The following is a 20312-nucleotide window of genomic DNA, read 5'->3' as shown; positions in this document are numbered from 1 at the left end:
TGCAACTATTTATTTATGGATCATTCTCTTGAGAAAAAATAGACATCCATGCTTCATGCTTACCGTCCCATTGAAATTTTTGTTACAGACAGCCAAACTGGGATTAACAAAAGTGCTGAAGAAGATTTGGTAAGAGCAGCTTAAGAAATGTTTGACCTTGTGTATAAAATCTTAAAACCCATTTGTCCTGCTAGAGGGATTCAGATGGATTTCCTTCTCCTCATTAGCTGCTGACTGTCTGTGAAGCTGTGGAGGCCCGGGGACACCGAGCTAATGGGCGAGGGGTAGAAGCTGCTTTTCAACATGCTGGGGGAAATCTCCTCTATCCTGTAGGAGACAGAGTGAAAGTACTGGTGTGGGTTAAGCTGTGAGCTGAATGAGTTCTGTTGCGAGAAGGCACAGCCCAGACCTTCCATCCTTTCCCCAGAGCTGCCAAATTCATGTGAGTGGTAATGCATGCAGGAGCACACCGCCTGCAGGTCCGTCACCTCCGCTCGGTACGGTGGCTCGCGTCTTCGCCGACCTCTCGGCAGAGTCTCGTCCTGGATGTGGATGATCATGCTATTCCGATTGCCAGCGAGCGAGGCCCGTTCCTCAGCATCCCGCCGCTCATCCTCATTGTTCATAGTCAGAAAACGGAGCACCACCAAATTAAGAAAAGCTCCAATGACCGTCAGACCTACTAGGATGTACATAAAACTAAACGCCACATAGAGGGGCTTCTTTTGCAGGGCCCTATTCTTTTGAAGAGCCACAAAGTCCCCAAAGCCTATAGTTGTTAACGTAATGAAGCAATAATAGTAGGATTGGAAGAAGCTCCAGTCCTCATAATGTGAAAAGGCTGCTGCTCCAATGCAAAGTGTCCCAATGCAGGAGAAAAAGCCCACAGTCACCATGTTTTCCATTGAGACATCGGTGATGCTCATCCCACAGCACTTCTTAATCCGTTTTAGGAGGTATTTAACAAAAGTGTTCATTCTCTCGCCCAGACTTTGGAACATGACCAGGGTCAAAGGAATTCCCAGGACAGCATAAAACATACAAAAGGCCTTCCCTGCATCTGTTCCCGGTGCTGCATGTCCATAGCCTGAGAAGAAAGAAGAAAACAGCTGCATTAGTCATGTTGTTCTATTTTGTTAATGTTCCAGTATTATGCTACTTTTCACACATCTCCATTTTGTTCTCAGCACCCCAACAGCATATTGAGGTTTACTTTCCCAAACTTGCCTGTTTTACAAAGTTTTAGTCCTCTGAAAAGTCACTTTCATGACGCTTCTAAAAACAGGCTGTTTTGGACTCTTCATGCATATGCATGAGTGGGCGTGTCTAGACGCAGACTTCCTGACAAGCTCTGGTAGAGGATTATCACCATAGCGATAATCCTGTTGTTACTGTTTTCAGCCAAAAAACTGCACATTACAGTAAAACACATGGCTATTTAAGCGGCTATTGTGATTGTGAGTCCGATTAACGCCGCTTCAGGGGTTGTGTGCTGCAGCAGCAGTGGAGTTGTTTCAAACACTCACCAGAGTGTTAAACTGCTAAATCACTTGCTTTTAATCCTCGTCTCTTCTAACCACAGGAATAGTTCATTTAAGGTGATAATCATTAGTGTTGTACAACCGCTGCGTCACATGCAAACACGTCAGATCACGTCAAAGACGATATGAGGCAATATAACAGCTACTAAAAATGGAAGTGATAGACAACACTCACTGTGGGATGTTGATCAGTCCCTTATTTTAACCCTAACTGCTTTCAGGTCACTACACCGTGGCTGCCCACTGCTCCTCAGGGAGGAGTTAAATGCAGAGAACACATTGTGTGTATGTAGCTGTACATACTGTACATGACAATAAAGTATAGTGTATATTCTATATTAAACCGCAGTGTTTGTTTTACCTGTGAGATAGTTTGAGAGGGAGAAGCTCACATTCTTATATAGGGTAGGAGGAGCCAGGATCGTCAGGAGGAGGAGTTTCTCCCTTATGATGCAATATTAGGGAAAAAATCCAACTCATCCATTTTTAGCTGACTTTTTACAACATGTGGAATAACAAGGAAGGGAGAAACAGAACTTTTTCAACGTTGGCCCTCTGAATGAGGCTAAAGGAATGTAAAACACTACAGAAAAACCATTATAAAGTGATTTTTTTTTCATAATACTGTCCATTTAAGTTGTCTCTCAAAAAGCCTCAGATCGACTGCTGTTTGCAAACAGGAATAGGTAAAAAATCTCCCTAAAGGGTCTCAGTATGCAGCTAAAAAGGTGTATTGATGTTTTGGTGAAGGGTACAATGATGAGTTTGCTCACTATTCTTATTTGGACTCCAAGATTATGACAGGGAGGTGTCCAGCCAGCTTCTAGTGAGTTAAAGCAGTTTTGGAAAAAGGATTTGGAAACAGTCCTGAGGGCCAGCAATGCTTTTAGCTTAATTAAACTGTTGCTGCGCACTCAAACTGACTTTTGAATACACAGTACAGTATTGACACAGTATTACAGTATTATTTAAACAATGTATACAGCTTGTAACATACTTGACTTTCAAACTTATAGCATTGATGGAACCTACCATTGTATATATATATATATGTATATATAAAAATATATAAAAGAACAAACGCTCACGTTAACTCTCACCCTGACGTACATATGTACTCCTACACAATCACTTCCACCCACACACACACACAACCCTTCAAACACCATACAACGATCCCTGGAGAGCAACGCTCAGCCGTGTGCTCGGGAAAACCCACACACACCCAAGATCTCACACCCTCATCTGTGTAAATCAGGGTAGGAGGCCTACATAGGGCCAGTCTTCCTGCATTTGGCCCTAAAACCCAATAGGCCGGTCTAAGGGGCAGATTCACTAAAGGTTTAGGGTTATTAAAACATGTGCAAATGTCACTCCATGCACTGATAAGGGGTACAAATCCCAGGGAATCAGGAATGCACATCTTCAATGTGTCACAATGCACCCACAATCCATTTAACGCGCTTCCCTCTGATGAATATGTAACATAGGCAGATCGTATACGGGGGGCAAAAAAAGGGAAACTCTCGTGTCACGTTGATGGCAAAGAGCGGCTTCATGAGTGAATGTGTGAGTGTGCGTGACACAGCGCGACTCAGGAGCTCAGACCTGCTGGATGATACTCAGTAGATCATCTTCAAGGGCCAGTTGTTTGTGATCAAATCTTGAAAATGGGTTGTTCAAAAGCGAAATAAGGATTCTGAAATTGGATTGGATGAAAGAAATCCAATCCTAGTTTTTATCTGGATCAAACCTTCAGTATGTGTTGTTTAAAACGTCAGTAGGATTTGGAGCTTTGATCCAAAAAACAGGATTATCCCGATCCCAACAGTGGGTAGGATTTCAAGGTGGATTTCAGGAAGAAAATGTAGTGAAACATTAAAATTGGTCAAATATTACATTTGTATAATTTAGTGTATATACTTTTGTTTATATTTTGCTCTTGACTTGTTTAACATTACAGTGATGAAGTAAATACCATTGACATAGGATACCAAATAAGCCTTTCACTATAGTAAAGTCAAAATATATTAAAAATGATCTTGTGAAAACAATTAAACCGTCGAGCAATCCCCCCCAAACAGATTTCAATAACAAAGAAAAATATATTAAATGTTTCTGTCATCACTGAATATTAATTTCAAAGAAAAAATCATCAGAGATGAAACTGTCAAATAAATAATGTCTAACAATTACATCCCTGACTACACGTTTAGTCAGTGCCTCATTCTGACAGAACGCCAGAGGTTGGTCTGGTTCTGAGAGTTAATTCCTCTTTAAAACTCACCGTGTAAACACTTCATTCCTAATGCTAATTTAATTCCGAATTAAACTTCAATCCAAATGAGGTGGCTGGTTTATTCTGATTTGAGTTCAGAATGAGATAATTCCTCTTTCATGTAAGCACTTAACTTACTTAGATCAGCTTTATGTTAATTTGGGTCATTAGAGCCAAGACTATTTAATTATAAGAGCCTCAAAAGACATGGTTATAATGAAGAGAGTGGATGGACAGAGGCGTAAACACGACTTTCACACGGACACACACGGACTTATCAAACACACACGGACCACGGTAAACGAAACAGGCTTCTCCAGACGGCTGGCACTAGGACCTGGAGGCGGAGTAAATACGGCCCTGTATTGCATGTACAGGCTGTAATATCACCAGTTTATCATTTTACCTGTTGTTAGAGCTACTATCTTTACCAGGGAGAAAATATTTATTCCTGGTGATTGTTTTCTGGAGTTTTACTGGGCTTTATTTACCGGTGAAAACAGTTCTCATGTGTGGTAGTCTATGTTGTAGCCGACAATAAAAGGTTTGTTGTGTTTTTCCCGATAAACAATACATCACGTTCGCCCACTGTCCAATCAGAGCCTTCCCAACCCCCAGACCTAAAGCAGAATTATCTAAATGGCTCAGGTGGTAGAGGGTCGTCTTCTGATCGAGAGGTTGGGGGTTCGATCCCAGTAACTGACTATGTGTCGAAGTGTCCTTGGGCAAGACACTGAACTAAAGTTGCTCCCAGTGGTCGACTAGCGCCTTGCATGGCAGTCCTGTCCCACTGGTGTGTGAATGTGAGAGTGACTGGGTGAATGAGCTGATATGTAAAGCGCTTTGAGACTGCTTCAGTGTGGGTATAAAACGCTATATAAATCAAGTCCATTTACCATTTAAAGCTGAATAAACTAGTTTTCTATGTACACCTCAATTTGGGACTTACTACTTCCATGTAAATGCAAAGCAGAACACTTTAATTCCGACTGATATAATTCGGAATAACTAATTCCGAATTAAAAACATCATGTAACGTGGCCATTGTACCTGGTAGCGATGTTGTGCAGGACAATACACACAAGTATTATGTTGCATGCTCCCTGTGGTTCTACACGCAAGTAGTTAAGGCATGCAAAGCAACTCTTCACAACTCCATTTAAATGCTCAATTGCACATCTTGTTTTGCAATGAGCAGTGTTGAAGCGTGGGCGCACAGTTTCTTAGTGGTTAGCACGTCTGCCTCACAGCAAGAAGGTTCTGGGTTCTAGCCCTGGAATCGACACCTGGGTCCTTTTCTGTGTGGAGACCGGAACATTTCTTATACTATATTATACAAAAAAATTATTACTGCCACAATAGACGTGAAACAACAAAGGAATACAGAGTGTTATAAGGAGGTTTGGAGCATCCATCTTCCTGCAGCGAAGTCTCGCGGGATAAGATTTCATAGGAGTTATGAGGCTCCTCCCCAAAACAACGTTCAAAGGAAACACGTTCAAAGCGCAATTATGCTTTGTCGACATTTAGAAACATCGCTTTTATTTTGTGAAAATCTGTAATGGAAACCCAGCTACAATTACATCCATCAATGTTTTTTTCTTGCAGACTGATTACTGAGTGTTTGAGGTTGTAGAGTAGAGTCTCACTGTGTAACCTGTTTGTCTGGTCATATTACTTCTATTATCTGCCGTCGTCTTGGGAACAGACATATTTACTCAGCCTCACGAAGGCCCTGCCATGCACAGGTGTTTTTGTCCTTGTGCGTGCACAGGTGATTGTGTGTGCAGCGTGGAAGAAAGAAAATTGCAACCTCATTTATTTTGAATGAATGAAAAAAAGCACATGTAAATCCTGCTCACAGACATAACCCCTCTATCAATTTTTATAAGAGAAATGACAAGCATCCCCATCCCAGACACACAATGGACACGTTTATGCAGAAAGTTACTTTTGTTTTATTTTGAAAGGGTTTGACTTTAGTTACTTCAATTCCATATTTGCTTCTTCGAGGATTTAACAGCTGGGAACACCTGATGCCAATGCTCTAATTTTTAAAATACCAAAGAAGTGAGAAGGGTCATAATTGTATTAATCATCTTTATTATTGATGGCATATTTATTTGTGGATCTTAGGTGATGAAGAGTTGTTTTTATATATACATAGTGTACAGACATTTTAAGGGAATGTATAGAAAATTGTTTATTTTATTCCTGATTTTGGGTCAAAGTATTAAAAAGTGGGTTATATTCCTGGACAGGATAGAATAAAATATGCTAAGCTACATGTCTTCTATCTCTGTTGCTGCCTAGTGGGGAGCTCAGTGTGTTATTATTGATGCAAGATGTTGAAGAAGGCAGAATCAGGCATAAATAAGATGGAAATAGGTTGGAATGAGCATCACGCAGAGGAGATGGAAATCCAGAATATAAAAGGGGCTTGACTCAGTCAGAGTTTAGAGGTTAATCCTAGATTTCAGCAGATGATAAGGTAAATGTCATCTTGGAGTTGCCTTACTTTAATAAATCCATTGCTATTGGCACAGCTTAAAGTCAGGAAACATAGGAAGCAGGTTAAAAAACAAGATGAGTCTTTTAGTGCCGCAAGGTCAAGTACCAGACGATGGGTTTTTCCTAGGAGACCAGGGGCTACAAGGCCAAGACAGGAGATTATAGCAACACGCAGCCCAAATCGGACAAAAACCAGCCATGGTGGAGGATGAAGTGGAAAGAGGACTGTGAAAGAAGAGTAAGGTTTTAGATTTAATTCATATTAATATATTATACATATATTATATGGAAAACACAGATGGAGATGAGATGCCTCCATATTTACTTTCATAAACAGTGTGTGTGCCTGCATGGTTACATATTCCTCAGGACCTTTTTTACGCATGCAGGTCACTTCAGGGTTTTATTTAGTTCATACTCTAAACCAGGGGTTCTCATCCTTGGGTTCGCGGATAGTGGGAGGGGGTCGCCAGATGCCTTTAAGAAACTATATTTCTCACAATTTTTGCTTATTTTTACCATTTTTCTACACCAAACCTGCCATATTTTAACATTAACTTGCTAAATTGCACATTTTCTGCACATTTTTTCCACTTTCAAGACATTTTCAGCACTTTTAAACCATTTCAACCACTTTTACCACCTAATTTAACCACATTCATGATGTGTCATGCCCATTATTTGCCAGTTTAAACAAATTGTTCCTACTTTTTTCCGCCACTTTTAAGCCAATATTGATTTTACCTCTTTTTCTGTCCGTTTTTCACCACTCTCATTTGCAACTTTTAACCATGTTCTGTGGTTATTAAAATCCCATTTCACCACCATTCCATTTCCACCATTTTTGTTCACTTTTAACCCATTTTATTTCTGATTAAAGCCAGGATTTACATCTTTAAGATGGCTTTATACTATGGTACAAATAATAAACTTCCTGGATAACAGTGGATTTTATTAAGATAAATAAATAAATAAATGTGGTTATCACAGATTCAAATACAAACATTTTTACTGACTTTATGGATGGGCCCCAAAAAGCTCTCCCCATTATTCCCCCTCTATAGATGGCCCTGTCGCCACACGACTGTTCTTCAATGTCTGTATTCAACCACCTTTAGGTACAGTGGGGTCCCCGGTCTTCAGCACCTTTGTGTTGGTGTTGTGGTCCAGAAAGGTTGCAAACTACTGCTCTAAACTGATAGAAGTCTCATTGAATGCATAATACGAACAAGCACAAAAAAAAAATTGGAATTGTGAACTTCCTTCAATTACGTAACCTTGCCTGCAAGATGGATTCTGGTGTTCCCAAACACCAGAATCCATTTTGTGCTGCTCCAGCCCTTACCCTTCATAAGCAAACCTAACTGGTTAGAACCAATCATGAGGCAGTGTTGTGGTTTAGGGTGGGATATCTGATTTGCTTCAACAGAATTGTTGAAGCAAAACTGGCGCATTTGCAGTTGTGGGGAGAGGAAGTAGCTGGACTACCGCTATTAGCATAGCTCTGAATCGAAACAGAAAGATGTTGACGCAGGAGGATAGTAAACGTGTGGAAGCTGCTATAAACTTAGTTTTAGAAGAATCCAACATTTCCTTTTTGAAAGAGCAACGTTAGAGGTGTTTTGTGCATTTTTGGACGGTAAAGACGGCAAAGTGGAGCCTTGTTGTTGTTGTAGCCATAGCAGTGTCGTGTGATTGGATAAAACAAATCATGGTGGACAGGCGCTTCACCCAATCAGCTTCAAGCTCTATGTTCATGTCTCTCTCAGGTTCCGAAAGGATTCACCTGACACAGACCCAGATCGATGTGTAGAACTCAAGTTAGAGGGAGGGCTACACATCAATCTGGCTCTTGCCAGGTTAGCAAATACTGCCAATCTTGGATGAGCCCTTTAGTAGTATTGTATGGACATTGTTGGACCATTAGAAAGAACGCAGGGCAGAAAGAAAGTTTTATTCTGGTAATTTGTGATTATGATACAATATCTAGAACCAGTGTTGGAAGGTGACTTGTATGCCTGAACGTCATTGAACCCTCTAAGAGGGAAAGGAACATCCACAATATCATGGTGAATGAAAACAGTGAAGTATCAATTTTGTATTGACTTCAGGAAGGCAAATGCAAGCTCTGAATTCAATATTGATCCTTTGCCAAGGCTGAAAACTTTGATTGAATGAGTTGGTCGGTCAAATTTCATTACTACCCATGCAGAGACTGTTGGCAAAGACCCCTGTCTGATGCTGCTGAACCTTTAACTGTTTTCAGGACGCCACAAGGATTTTGGAAGTTCACCAAGATGCCATTTGGTCTTCATGGAGTGCCTGCTGCATTCCAGAGACTAATAAATGTCATTCTGTCTGGTATGGAGTCTTTTCTTTTGCTGGGGCTAACCTTGATGACATTTTTTATACAGTAGTTCTTGGTAGGATCTCCTGCCCCTGGGTAAATATTGAGGAAGATAAAAGATGCAGGTCTGAGGTGAGCAAGTGCATGAGACCCCACCTTTCTTCACCAGATTTCTCATATTTATTAATTTAGCTATAACTTACTTTTGCTTTTATAACATTTCAACACTTACTATTCCAGGTTTGTTTGTGTCAGCAGCATAGTTTACATCAAAGCTTAGTCACTTAAAGCAACACACAATTTATTAAAACCTCTTTAGTTAGTCTTTATTTCATTACCTATCATTTTGACGTTTATGTATACTCACGTGTTTGTTTTTGTTTAGTGTGCCGTTTGGTCAGCCACTAGTGCAGGACCATCATTTCCTGCCTTTTCAGTGTTCAGACATATCTGGGCCATACCAACTGAGGGGTATTTTCTTCTTTGATTGACATTTCTTTTCGTAACTTGTAATGATTATTTAGTCCCTCCTATCTCCTTTCCTATCCACTGTTCCTTCACCCCCGAAAGTGTTTAAGTGGTGGCCGTGATAAAGAGCGTCAAAGCTCTCTTTAAGCTCAGGAAAAGAGGCTCATTGCTTCCTTTTTCACCTCCTTTAGCCTAGGAAACACTGATACATCCTTTACCAAAGGAGGCAAGATACTGCTGACCCACAATTCCTTGCGGCGACAACATTTAAAGGGACACGCACACCCGAGCGCTTACGGAAACTCACGATGATTGACAAGTAAGGGAGATCATGTAAGTTACCAATGCAATAATATGCCTAGAACAACTTTAAATAAATAATCTTAAACCCATAACTTATTATATGATTATATGACACATTATCAGATTATAACTAATGTAAAACAGACACTCTGTGGTTCAAGAAAAAGGATCAGATACATTTTTATTCACATTATGTTTTATTCAACATAATTCATATTTCTGAGTGGAAGGTGAGTGTGAGCAACTATTCCTAATGTGACGTTCTTTGAATTTCACTTTTGTTCCTCGTAGCCTGGTAACCTCTTTTCCTTTGGTTTACATGTGATTTTTAGATTATATCAAGGGAAAGTGTTATAAATGTTGTTTTAGTCCATTTTTATAAATGTTTAGTTTTTTCACCACGGCAGACGTCACTAACCTTTGCTGCCGTCCGATTATTACGTCACCTAGTGGAAGTGTGTCTTATTGTCAAAACAAACGTGATGGCCTTTTCCTTACTCCTCTTCTAACACCTTTCCTTAACCCTGTGACGTCATCCACGGGGTTATGGAGAAGTGGATAGGAACGGAGATAGGAGGGACCATTCTGACGCAGCCTATATATACAATTTTGTGTAGAATACTGTATATATTGAATGTGTGTTGTAAAACTAGTAATATTAGACTACTAATTATTATAATGTTTTTTTTTATATTATCTCAAGAGCCTTGCTTTGTTTTTAGCGATGAGGTAGGTGTGTATAAGCTTTTGCTTCAACCTACATCCTTTCAGCTGATTAGTTAATTGAGTGTTGTTTGTTCTGCTTTTAGTTTTTCTGAAGACTGCTGAAATGAAATAACAAAAATAAATTCTAAAAATGGAAGCCTCACAACTCCAGTGAAATCTCATCCCACGAGACTTCGACGCAGGAAGATGGAGGCTTAAAACACTCTGTATTAATTTGTTGTTTACTGTCATTACTGTGTAATATGGCAGTAATAATTTTTAAGTATAACACTAAGAAATGTCCCATTCTCCTCTTCTGTCCACATGCACCGCGTCATGTTTACTCTGAGAAAAGTGGTCACGTCCTGTGATGTGTATTTGCGGAAAAAAAATTTCCATGGCTCTTTTGCGACACATTTCAAAATCAAACAATATGTCCTCATAAAAGCGTAAAAACATTTTTGCAATATTTGAGAGATTTTTTGACATGTGGGTATTTCCATTACCAGTTTTTATTGCTCTATTTAGATTTTACGCATTTCTGACGGAAACGCAGCTACTCTGAGCTTGAAAAATCAAAACAGGTGAGAGAAATGACTTACATTAGCAGAAATTGTAGCTTTTTAAACAAGTAAAATTGCATTTAAAGCACAACAAAAACTTTTCTGTAAAAATATTCAGAAACTGTTTATTGAAAAAGCTGAGACTTATAACTTATGAGACAAAATTAACTTTCGGTCACTAAAAAAAGCTTTTGTGTCAGTAAGCGGTACCAGGTTGTGGAACAGTTAGTGTGTTAAAATGAAAAAAATTCAGAATTTAAAGCAATTTAAACAAAAATAGATAACGTTTAACTTCTTGTGTTAAAGGAAAATAAATTGTAAATAGGTTTGTATATACTTGCATATGTGTGGACCAACGATTACATGAATTATGTATATATATATATATATATATATATATCTTTATGTTGTAAATAGGCGTATATTATAAGTGTATAGCACTAGATATTACAAGGGGTAGGATCATATAAGTTTATACTTCCTCCTCCTCCTTTTCGAACATGTACAGGCTTCACGAGCAGGATTTTGTAACCATTTATTCTTTCTTTGCTTTGTTTGATTTATTTAAACTATATTATCATATTTTTTTTTCATTGTGGTAGATACATTGCTGTCGTATTCATGTTCGAAATTAAATTAAATCAATCAATCAAAAAAATAAATAAATGCGCATCTAGATTTATGCATGCTCATAAATCTTTCTATTATAACAGATTTTCCTCTAGATCCATATGCCTGCACCAAATATGCATGAACTGTTTACAAATGGTAATGGTGCTGGTGTGTGTGTGTGAGTGTACGTCATACCCAGCTACCCTCTAATGACCTTATACATTACATTGATTATATAAACAAAAAAAAATTAGAACCATTAACATCTTGATTTAAAGACAACCCATTCTTTTTTTTGTTACTTTTAAACTGTGTTGTGAAGCACTTTGTGGCTTTTGTCTGAGAAAGGTGCTTTATAAATAAATGTTACTTTCTTACATACTTCTCTCAATGTTTTCCTTTCACTTGATTCTGCTTGTACAAGATACATTATCAATTATTCATTAAACCGTGGGGGTAGTCATTAGCACACACCTTCAGCCTCCATAGTTGTACTACATGCGCGTGCAGTTGCTTAAACTGACACCTTTTGCTCGTTTGATCTGCAGGTTAATCTACCTTGAATCATTTCTGTTGCCCCAGTGGCATTAATAGCTACAGGCCGTGGCATTTTAATGAAGGTCAAGATTAGGAGGGAGCTCTAGCATAAACACAGATTATAAAACCTTTTTTTCCAGAGTCTCCACCACGTTGCAGACAGGAGCTTAATGTCTTTGATATCTTACTGCAATGACGGTGTCTTTGAGCTGCTAGTCACTGTAATTGGCTTAAGAAAAAATGTCAAACAGAGAAATTCTGCCAGCAGCACAGAAAAATCACATTTACATTTTAAGTGTTTCGTCCACTTCTTTTATTCCGAGACAAACAATGCAGAGCAGAATGAATGGTAAACAGCAACATGAAAACAACAACGTGAAGATCAGAATCCCCTTCAAGTCTTTGTTCAACATGTAAAGATGTGGAAGGATCTGCAAGATTTGGCCGAGAAAAATCTTTCCGAATTGGTTGTTGAGCACCCTGTTTTGGCAGCACATAAATGGAACGATGTGAGAGACTTTTCTTTATTTTTATTAACTAACTCACTTATCATAGAGCACATATTGGCAGAGGTGAAATTAACAGTGCTCATGTTACTGTAATTGACTTGCTTTTATGGGTACTTTTTTGAGTATTTTTCTAAATCAGTAATTTCACTTGTACTTAAGGACGTTTTAAAATAAGTAAAGTAATTAGTTACGTTTCTCAAACTGTTACTGAGTAAATTATAATTCTTTGTTTTAAAATGATCAACGGACAATGTGAAACTACAAATGATCACACAACCATCAAATGCATCACATCATAGCCTCCCAATCAGATTAAATGAAACGCACCGTGTCAAAACAGCATTGAATGCAACATCACATAAAGAAGAACTAGCTACAGCCGCTTATGTGGACTAGAGTAAACCATGGACAGTATAGGAGACAGTCCAGAGGAAACACCACAAGAGAGAGAGGCTGATGATGATGATGATGATGCTAATCCTTGGCTGCATATTTATGACATATTTACATTTAAACAGGAAAGGCTACATTGTCATCATGCAATATAAACTTTGCCTACCCAAGCAAATGGATGTTGTCGCGTTCAGGACTTCTGCGTCAAATTTGGGTAAAGATGTAAAGTTAAGAAACATTCACTGCTAATATTTAGCAGAAAATGTATAGACCCGTTCCCAGGATTACAATGTGTTGTTAATACAAGACTATTAGTTACGTTTCTTCATTTATACAGAAATTTAAAAAAAAACAGATGTGATATTGCTTTATTCCAGGCAACTAGACTCTGTTAGAAAAACTTTAATTTTGCCTGCAATGCTCATCAACTGCTGCCTCGTCATGTTGTGAGCTACAAGGTTATTTGAGAAAGTATATAACCCTTTATCCATCCATCTTTATACCCGCTTATTCCCGTTTATCAGGGTCGTGGGGGTCTGCCGGCTCTCATAGGGCGCTGGGCGGGGGTACACCCTGGACAGGGCGCCAGTCCATCACAGGGCAACACAGACAGACAATCATTCACTCTCTCATTCACTCCTATGGGCAATTTAGAGACTCCAATCAACCTTACAGTCATGTTTTTGGATTGTGGGAGGAAGCCTGGGTACCCGGGGGAAACCCACGCAGCACGGGGAGAACATGCAAACTCCACACAGAAAAGACTTAAGTGTCCACCCCAGGGCTTGAACCCAGGACCTTCTTGCTGTGAGGCAGACGTGCTAAACGCTAATCCACCGTGCGCTCCTATATAACCTTTTATTTATTTAAAAATACATTTTATATGGATACCTTTGTGGAAAAAAAAACAAGTTTCAATTGTGCAAGATTGTGTCTCTTCCTTTTTAAGTTTATACATGAGATGTTTACTGTATGCAAAAGAATCGTGGCAGGATTTATAACCAAAAATAAACGTGTACTTGAGTATTTTATGTATGACTTACTTGAGTACAATTTTAATCAAGTAACAGTACTTCTACTTGAGTAGGATATATTAATACTCTTTATACCTCTGTATATTGGATAAGTAAGAAACATTATCCAACTGCATCAAGCATAAATTTTAAATTTTTTAGCTGCAAAATTGAAAATATTAGCAAAGACAGATCTTGGAATTAAGGGAATTATTAAGTTTAGGAAAGTTATCCTGACTAATTATCAGTTTTATAACCAAAACATTTTTAATTTCTTTTCACTGTAACATTGTTAAAGGCACACTGTGTAACTTTTGGCCATTAGGGGCGTTAAACTGGTAACTTTCACGTCAAGCGCCCCGAGTGGCCACAAGCGCCGCAGCACTGTCGCAAACAGTCAGTCGGGCCAGCCTCCCTTTTCTTTTGATTGTGTATGCAGACAGTAGTTGACCTGTAACTTCAGGATAAGGATTGGCTCTCAGGGCTGGGCTCGCCCTCCTCTCCTTGCCGCTGGAGTCCCGGCGCACGGCCTTCCTCGCCGCGTTGGTGGCGCTCCCCCCCTACTCCCTGGCCTCGCCGCACCCTTCGCTGAGGGTCGGCGCGGCGGCCAGGGTTGAGGCGGACGGGTTGCTCATCCCCTCCAACCCCAAGCGAAGGTGGCCAACAATGGCGGCGAGGCCAGGGAGTGAGGGGGAAGCGCCACCAACGCGGTGATAAAAGGCCAAGCATCGGGTCTCCGGCAGCGGAGAGAAGAGCGCGGCGGTGGCGGCTGAAGTTGTTGTTTTCAAAGTTTGAGCGTGAGCTCCAAAATATGACTTCTATCGTTCCCTGAGTCCAGGCTAGTTTTTGAAACTTTACTCTGACATAAGTTGCAGTAGTCCCTGCACATATATCACATCAAGAGATAGAGTAGAGGTTTTGCCTGCAATCACGTCTTCTTCCTTAAAAAACACTCTTTTATTGTTTAGAAAAACAACGTACTGATCAATGTCCAACTTGTGTTACACAGCAGCACTGAAATTATGTCTCTCTCCTGCACAGCATCATCCTCAGCTGCACTCTTACTTTGAAAACAACGGTTTTGCTTTTGTGTTCAAACCTTTGATTTTTTGTTTTTGTTTACGCTTTCTTGACCTTTATAAAGAAAAATGCCTTGATTTCAATTTTAAATTCTTGAATTTCAAAATGAACATCATATACCCATTCTTTTTTTTTGTTTGTTTTTTTAATATCCGTTTTTTAATTTTAAAAAAAATTCTAATTTTAAAATCATACACTGACCCTCATAGATCAATTAATCAAAGATCATTTGCTTGAAAAAAAGATGTAAAAGGTTGAAAGAGAGTCCCGTAGAATAGATGGATCCATAGAAGTGTTTTTATTTCACTCTTACTGTGATTTCTTGGTTTTGCCCTCAAAAACACTGCCAAAGTTACTTCCCCAACACATTTGTGGCGCTTTCATGGACTGAAGGATGTAGCAAATAATTAACATTTATTTTCAGATTTACTCTGAAGTGTCCGAATCTGGCTGAAATCAAATGTCTCACGAAGTGAGGTGATGTCATGGGGAACACCGAAAAACAAAAGAGAACAAAGATTGTGTCAAGAGAATCACTGTCCTTGAATTCATTTGTGTGTCAAGCTGCTTTAATCCCTCTGTACTCTTATGACACCAAAATATCACCTGACCTACTACATTATAATATAAACAAAGATAACTAAGGCGGGAACGCTCTTTGGAAACAACTCTCGGGGGGGACTGTCATGCATCAAATCAGTTTTTCATGAATCCTTTGTAGGCTTACAATAGGTGGGTCACGGAAAGGTACATTTTTCTTGGGCAGACAAGCGTAATGCTACACAAACACAGGGAGTGTGAAATAAAGGATGAGCCATCTTGACAATACAAATGATAATCCTCAGCCTTGCCTGCGTGTGTCACTTTGATGCTGAAGCTCCTTGGAGAAATGGAGATTCCTTAAATCCTGGCAGAAACTGTGTCCATTGGGTATGTAACCTATTGCATATTTCTACCCTGACTGTAATGTTTGCAGCGACACTAGATTCTCAATAGCCGGTTCCCTGATGGACCCATGAAACACTACAGTGAAATTTATCTCTGAATTTGACCTATCCTGCTGAGGAATAATATATAATAAAAAAATAATACTAATCTGTAAGCACACAATAAAACATCTTATTCAGAATTATCACTTAATGTATTTAATTAATTAGCCTTTACTGGCATTTGCAGTGAGACACAAATCAGAAAAAATTGTAAAAATAAATCTACCAAACATTTGTTGATTGAACATGTAGCAGTATTACAACATATTCATCACTCTGAAACAAATCGCTACAACTTTAATGAGAAGGGTGAGGTAAAAAAGATGCACAGAATTCAGCAATGTTTGGTTGAATTTGAGAGACTTTTATGATGCGTTCACACCAAACGCGTTTCGGGCGCAAACTTGTGCCTCACGCCCCTAGTTGGACGCTTGTGCTCAGTGAATCAGACACTTGTCATTCAGCGTAGAAGACGCTCTTGACGCGCGTCCAAACAAGTTTGGAAAAGTGCACGTTGAGCACGTTTAGGGGAGGGACTTCTCTGTTGCCGGTGGTGTTCATACAATGAATGATATTGTGGCGATCAGCTACGTTCATAAATCACCCTGTGACTGTGAAGTGGTGGGGAACATTATTGTGTTGAGAAGGCGGTGTATAAGGTTGGATGTATTTTGGTGTGACTCAGTGTGTGCACTGTGATATTAGAGGGTTATAGAGAAATGTGGTTGAATGGAGAATAAAGTTTGGAGTTCCTTGCTGAACACGTCGCCTCTGACTCCCGTTCATCAGCTCTACATTATCCAGAGAGTGACTTGGCTGTATTTGCGCCTCGGCGCCGTTTCTGAATTCACCAGAGCTGCGCTCGGACGTGAGTCGCTTTCAGTACTACGTCTGTCTCTCCCGTGCCATGTATGACGACCTGCTGACCCATATCGGCGCTCACATCTCCTACCAGGACACCAACTACAGGCGCTCTATTCCATCAGAAGAGCGACGGTCCATCTGTCTACGGTGAGTGTTTTTTTTTTTTTTTTCATTTTTTTGAATACATCACGGTTGGGGAAAGCTCCTGATTGGTCAACGCGCAGCAATATGCCCCAAAAGTTCAACAATTCCAACTCCAGCGTCAGCCACGTTGGAGGCGCCGGAGACCCGTCAAAAGCGTCCGCCGGCATAAAGCTTCAAAACACGGGCTTCAAGGCTCGGGATGCGCAGCGGGATCTCTCGATGCTCCTCGAAGTGCGTCCACTAAATATTGTCTATGTAAACCTGACACTGTTGACGCTTTGAACGGTTTTAACGCATTTGATGTGATCGTGCCATTAGTCTTTCATCATTCTCTAAGCAAAGTCTTTTTCTATATTTTGTTTTCATGTTTTTCAAAACTGAAAATCCACTTTCACACAAGTACTTGGTGACAAAGGGCATCAAAGCAAAGCAAAGCAATCATTGTATTTGTGCTTTTTTGAAAAGATTGTTCCACTGTCACCACTAGAGGATAGTCTTACAGAGGGTAATGTGTAATGTGTGGCAATGCATGGAGGCTCCTAACTGCTGGTGTATTTATATTCTAGTTTCCAATGTTGTCAAGCTGTAATTTTTATTCACGTACCCCGTCCCCTATGACAATTTGCGTACCCTGGCGGTACCCGTACCCCAATTTGGGAACCTAGGATGTAGACTTAAACAACAGTACTCGGTTAGGAAGTTTAAGTGAGCATGTTGCATGAAGAATATAACAACATTTACAGTATTATGTTAGCCGTTAGGACTGTGGAGCTCTACCTGTTGTTTCTTTCTGTCTCTCTCACTCGCCCTCTGCGAGAATGTTGTGCGTTCGCAGACATTGGTGAGTTAGCCTGTGTATGTGTGCAGGTGTTGCTGGGTTTGCAAGTTTCAGTGTGTGTTGTTGTGACTGAACACAGGTGTGTGTGTTTTGTGCACTGGTGCTTGTCCTCTATTTTGTGATGCTGTTACCAGTTGGTTAATATAAAGCAAGCATTAATGCAAACAAGGCATCTGTGAATTCCTAATAAATATGAAAATGGGAAGTGTCGATGCATCCAACCCCTGCAATTGCAGAAAAGGACTTTCAAATCAGATGTATGTCACACATGAATAAGGTTGTGAAAACAATAAAAGTGCAAAGTCTTGAGTGTCAAAGTTTTGAAATTTGAACCTGTATTTTGAAAAAACAAATTACACGAAATCAGAATCTATATTTGTATGCTCTCCCTCATGATAAACCTGCTTGCTCAAAATAGATGTTCGAGCTTTTTAATGTAACATTTAATCTGTCTACACACCGATAATTTCCCTTTTGAGTTTTACACACCTTCTACCTTTAATGTTAATACTGTATGTTTTCAAAATCCTTCCTAACATTCTACTTAACTACATTTTTGGTGTCATTTGGTGAAAAATCAATAATAATCTTTCAGAAAATTGTAATTTTGTTATGCTTTTTGTTAACTCTCTATTCAAGGTTTAGAAAACAAGGAGTGGGATGTTTTTCCTTAGCCAGTCAAATGTCTTTTTTACATGAGCTGTTTGGAGCTGTTTCTATTTTAAATCTACTATTACTTGTTTTTTAGCCACATAAAGCCCATAATGATTTTGTGAAGCGTGCATTCTAAATGTTGAATTATTGTCTGTCACTGTTAATGTCTCACAAGAAAATATACACAAGCTCTGATGTGATGCTTTGAAAAGTAATTTCTCTGGAGATATATTGTCTTTCTACATCAGTGACACAAATGTAACAAAAAATACATATATTCCTCTTTAGCAGGAAGAAGACGTGCCTGAGGATGCAGCCCTGCCACAGCTACAGGAAAATGTGATGTTGGGGAGACAGCTGAGTGGTGTGATTGGAGATGATCCAGCGTCGTAGCTAAAACACCTCAATGACAATGCAAATACAGACTGACTTTCCTAAAAACCAAGACAATTAGCGATTAAATAGTCATTACTACAGGCTAATGACTAACGAAAAGAAGATCAGAGGGTCCTGGCTGGTCTACAGCAGAGCAAATGATTCAGTTTTATGCTTTCATTGTAGACTCTTTGGGGATGAGAAGACACAGGCCACGTTTACATGGCAGCATTAAAGGTATAGTGGACGATTTTTTGGAGGTTTAGAAAAGAAATGCCCTCTGGACATACAACGCACTACCTGCTTCCAAGAGGGAAAGTCTACATGCGTGACAGGAAAACTGGGCTCGTCCACAGCTTTGTTTACAAGTTGGAGTCGGCTGCGCTGATGCAAACTTACCTTCCAAAAGAAGATATGCACTTTCCCCACAATGTCAGACTCGCCACCGGTAAGTGAAAATCCATTTTCAAAAGAACCCGATGTGCGCCGGGCACGCGCACGAGCGCCTACGAAGTGCCTCCTGTTGCATAACTGACAAAGACGACATTATACATGCTGCTCAAAAACGGCCAAGTTTACATGGGAGCTTTAATTCCCCTTCAATTCAGAATAAAAGTTAAATCCTCTTTAAACTGACCTTGTAAACACTGAATGCAAATGTAACTCCGAATTAAATTTCTGAATTAGGTGGCTGGTTTATTCTAATTTTAATTCCAAATTAAATACTTCCTCTATCTTCTAAAAGTTTAATTCCACTTTAAGTTAATTCCGGCGCATGCTTGGCCAGTCGCGATGGCACACTGGTGAAGACATATCCCAAGATGGCCGCCTGAATTAGAGCCAAGACTATTTATTTAATAAGAGCCTTATAAGACATGAATATAATGAAAAGAGTGGAAGGACAGAGGCATAAACATGTGGACATTCACTCGGACACACAAACTTAGTGCCGTGGTGGCCAGTGGATGCCGATTTTGTCGAGGAGGGGGGAGTCGATTGAAACAGCACCGCTCAATCTACTGCTTTTTATCCAGACAAGCGCGCATTGAGCGTAGGATTTGCTTGTTCTCTGTTCCAGCCGGCTTGTTTTCTCAGTGCATTGCTACAAACAACAGACTACTGAGTCTATGGAGCACCCGCGGTGTCCGCCATGTTGTAAACAAAGCTCTGAGCTGCTACGGGAAGCAGGAAGGTCAAATGTCATCGTGCTGCTTGTCCTTTTAAACTTTTTTACTTGTTCTTATTTTGTGAAACTTTGAATTTTATATTAACGTTTTTATTATTTCCTAGTCACTGTGTTTTTTGGCACTTAAAATATTTGTATATTATGTAAATTATATTAAAAATTGGGAATACTGTAATGAAATCTTTTGACCACTATGAGGGGCAATGCCCCCCAGCAAACTCCGCATATGCCCCTGTCTTTCATGTAAACCTTTAGGGTTAGGGTAAATGATTTAATTTAGAAAAACTAATTCTGAATAAAAAAAAAAACATCATGTAACCGTGAACAATGCTAGACTGAAGTGGATTCAACAACTGGAAAAAACAGTAAAACAGTACTTTTAATAAGTGCATTACCATTTTT

General features: G+C 39.6%; 1 protein-coding gene across 1 annotated transcript in view; it reads right to left on the bottom strand.

The window, feature by feature from the left end:
* Positions 1–200: 200 nt before the first annotated feature.
* The window catches only part of kcnk9 (potassium channel, subfamily K, member 9), a 91191-nt gene continuing 71079 nt past the window's right edge, over positions 201–20312 (bottom strand). Inside the window, exon 2 of the mRNA XM_028461642.1 lies at positions 201–1087. Coding sequence (XP_028317443.1) covers positions 201–1087 — 887 coding nt within the window. The remainder of the gene's footprint in view (positions 1088–20312) is intronic.

Source organism: Gouania willdenowi, chromosome 11, assembly GCF_900634775.1.
Source record: "Gouania willdenowi chromosome 11, fGouWil2.1, whole genome shotgun sequence".
Lineage (NCBI taxonomy): Eukaryota > Metazoa > Chordata > Actinopteri > Blenniiformes > Gobiesocidae > Gouania > Gouania willdenowi.
Note: the sequence above shows the minus strand (reverse complement) of the source record. Positions and strands in the feature narration are given on the sequence as shown.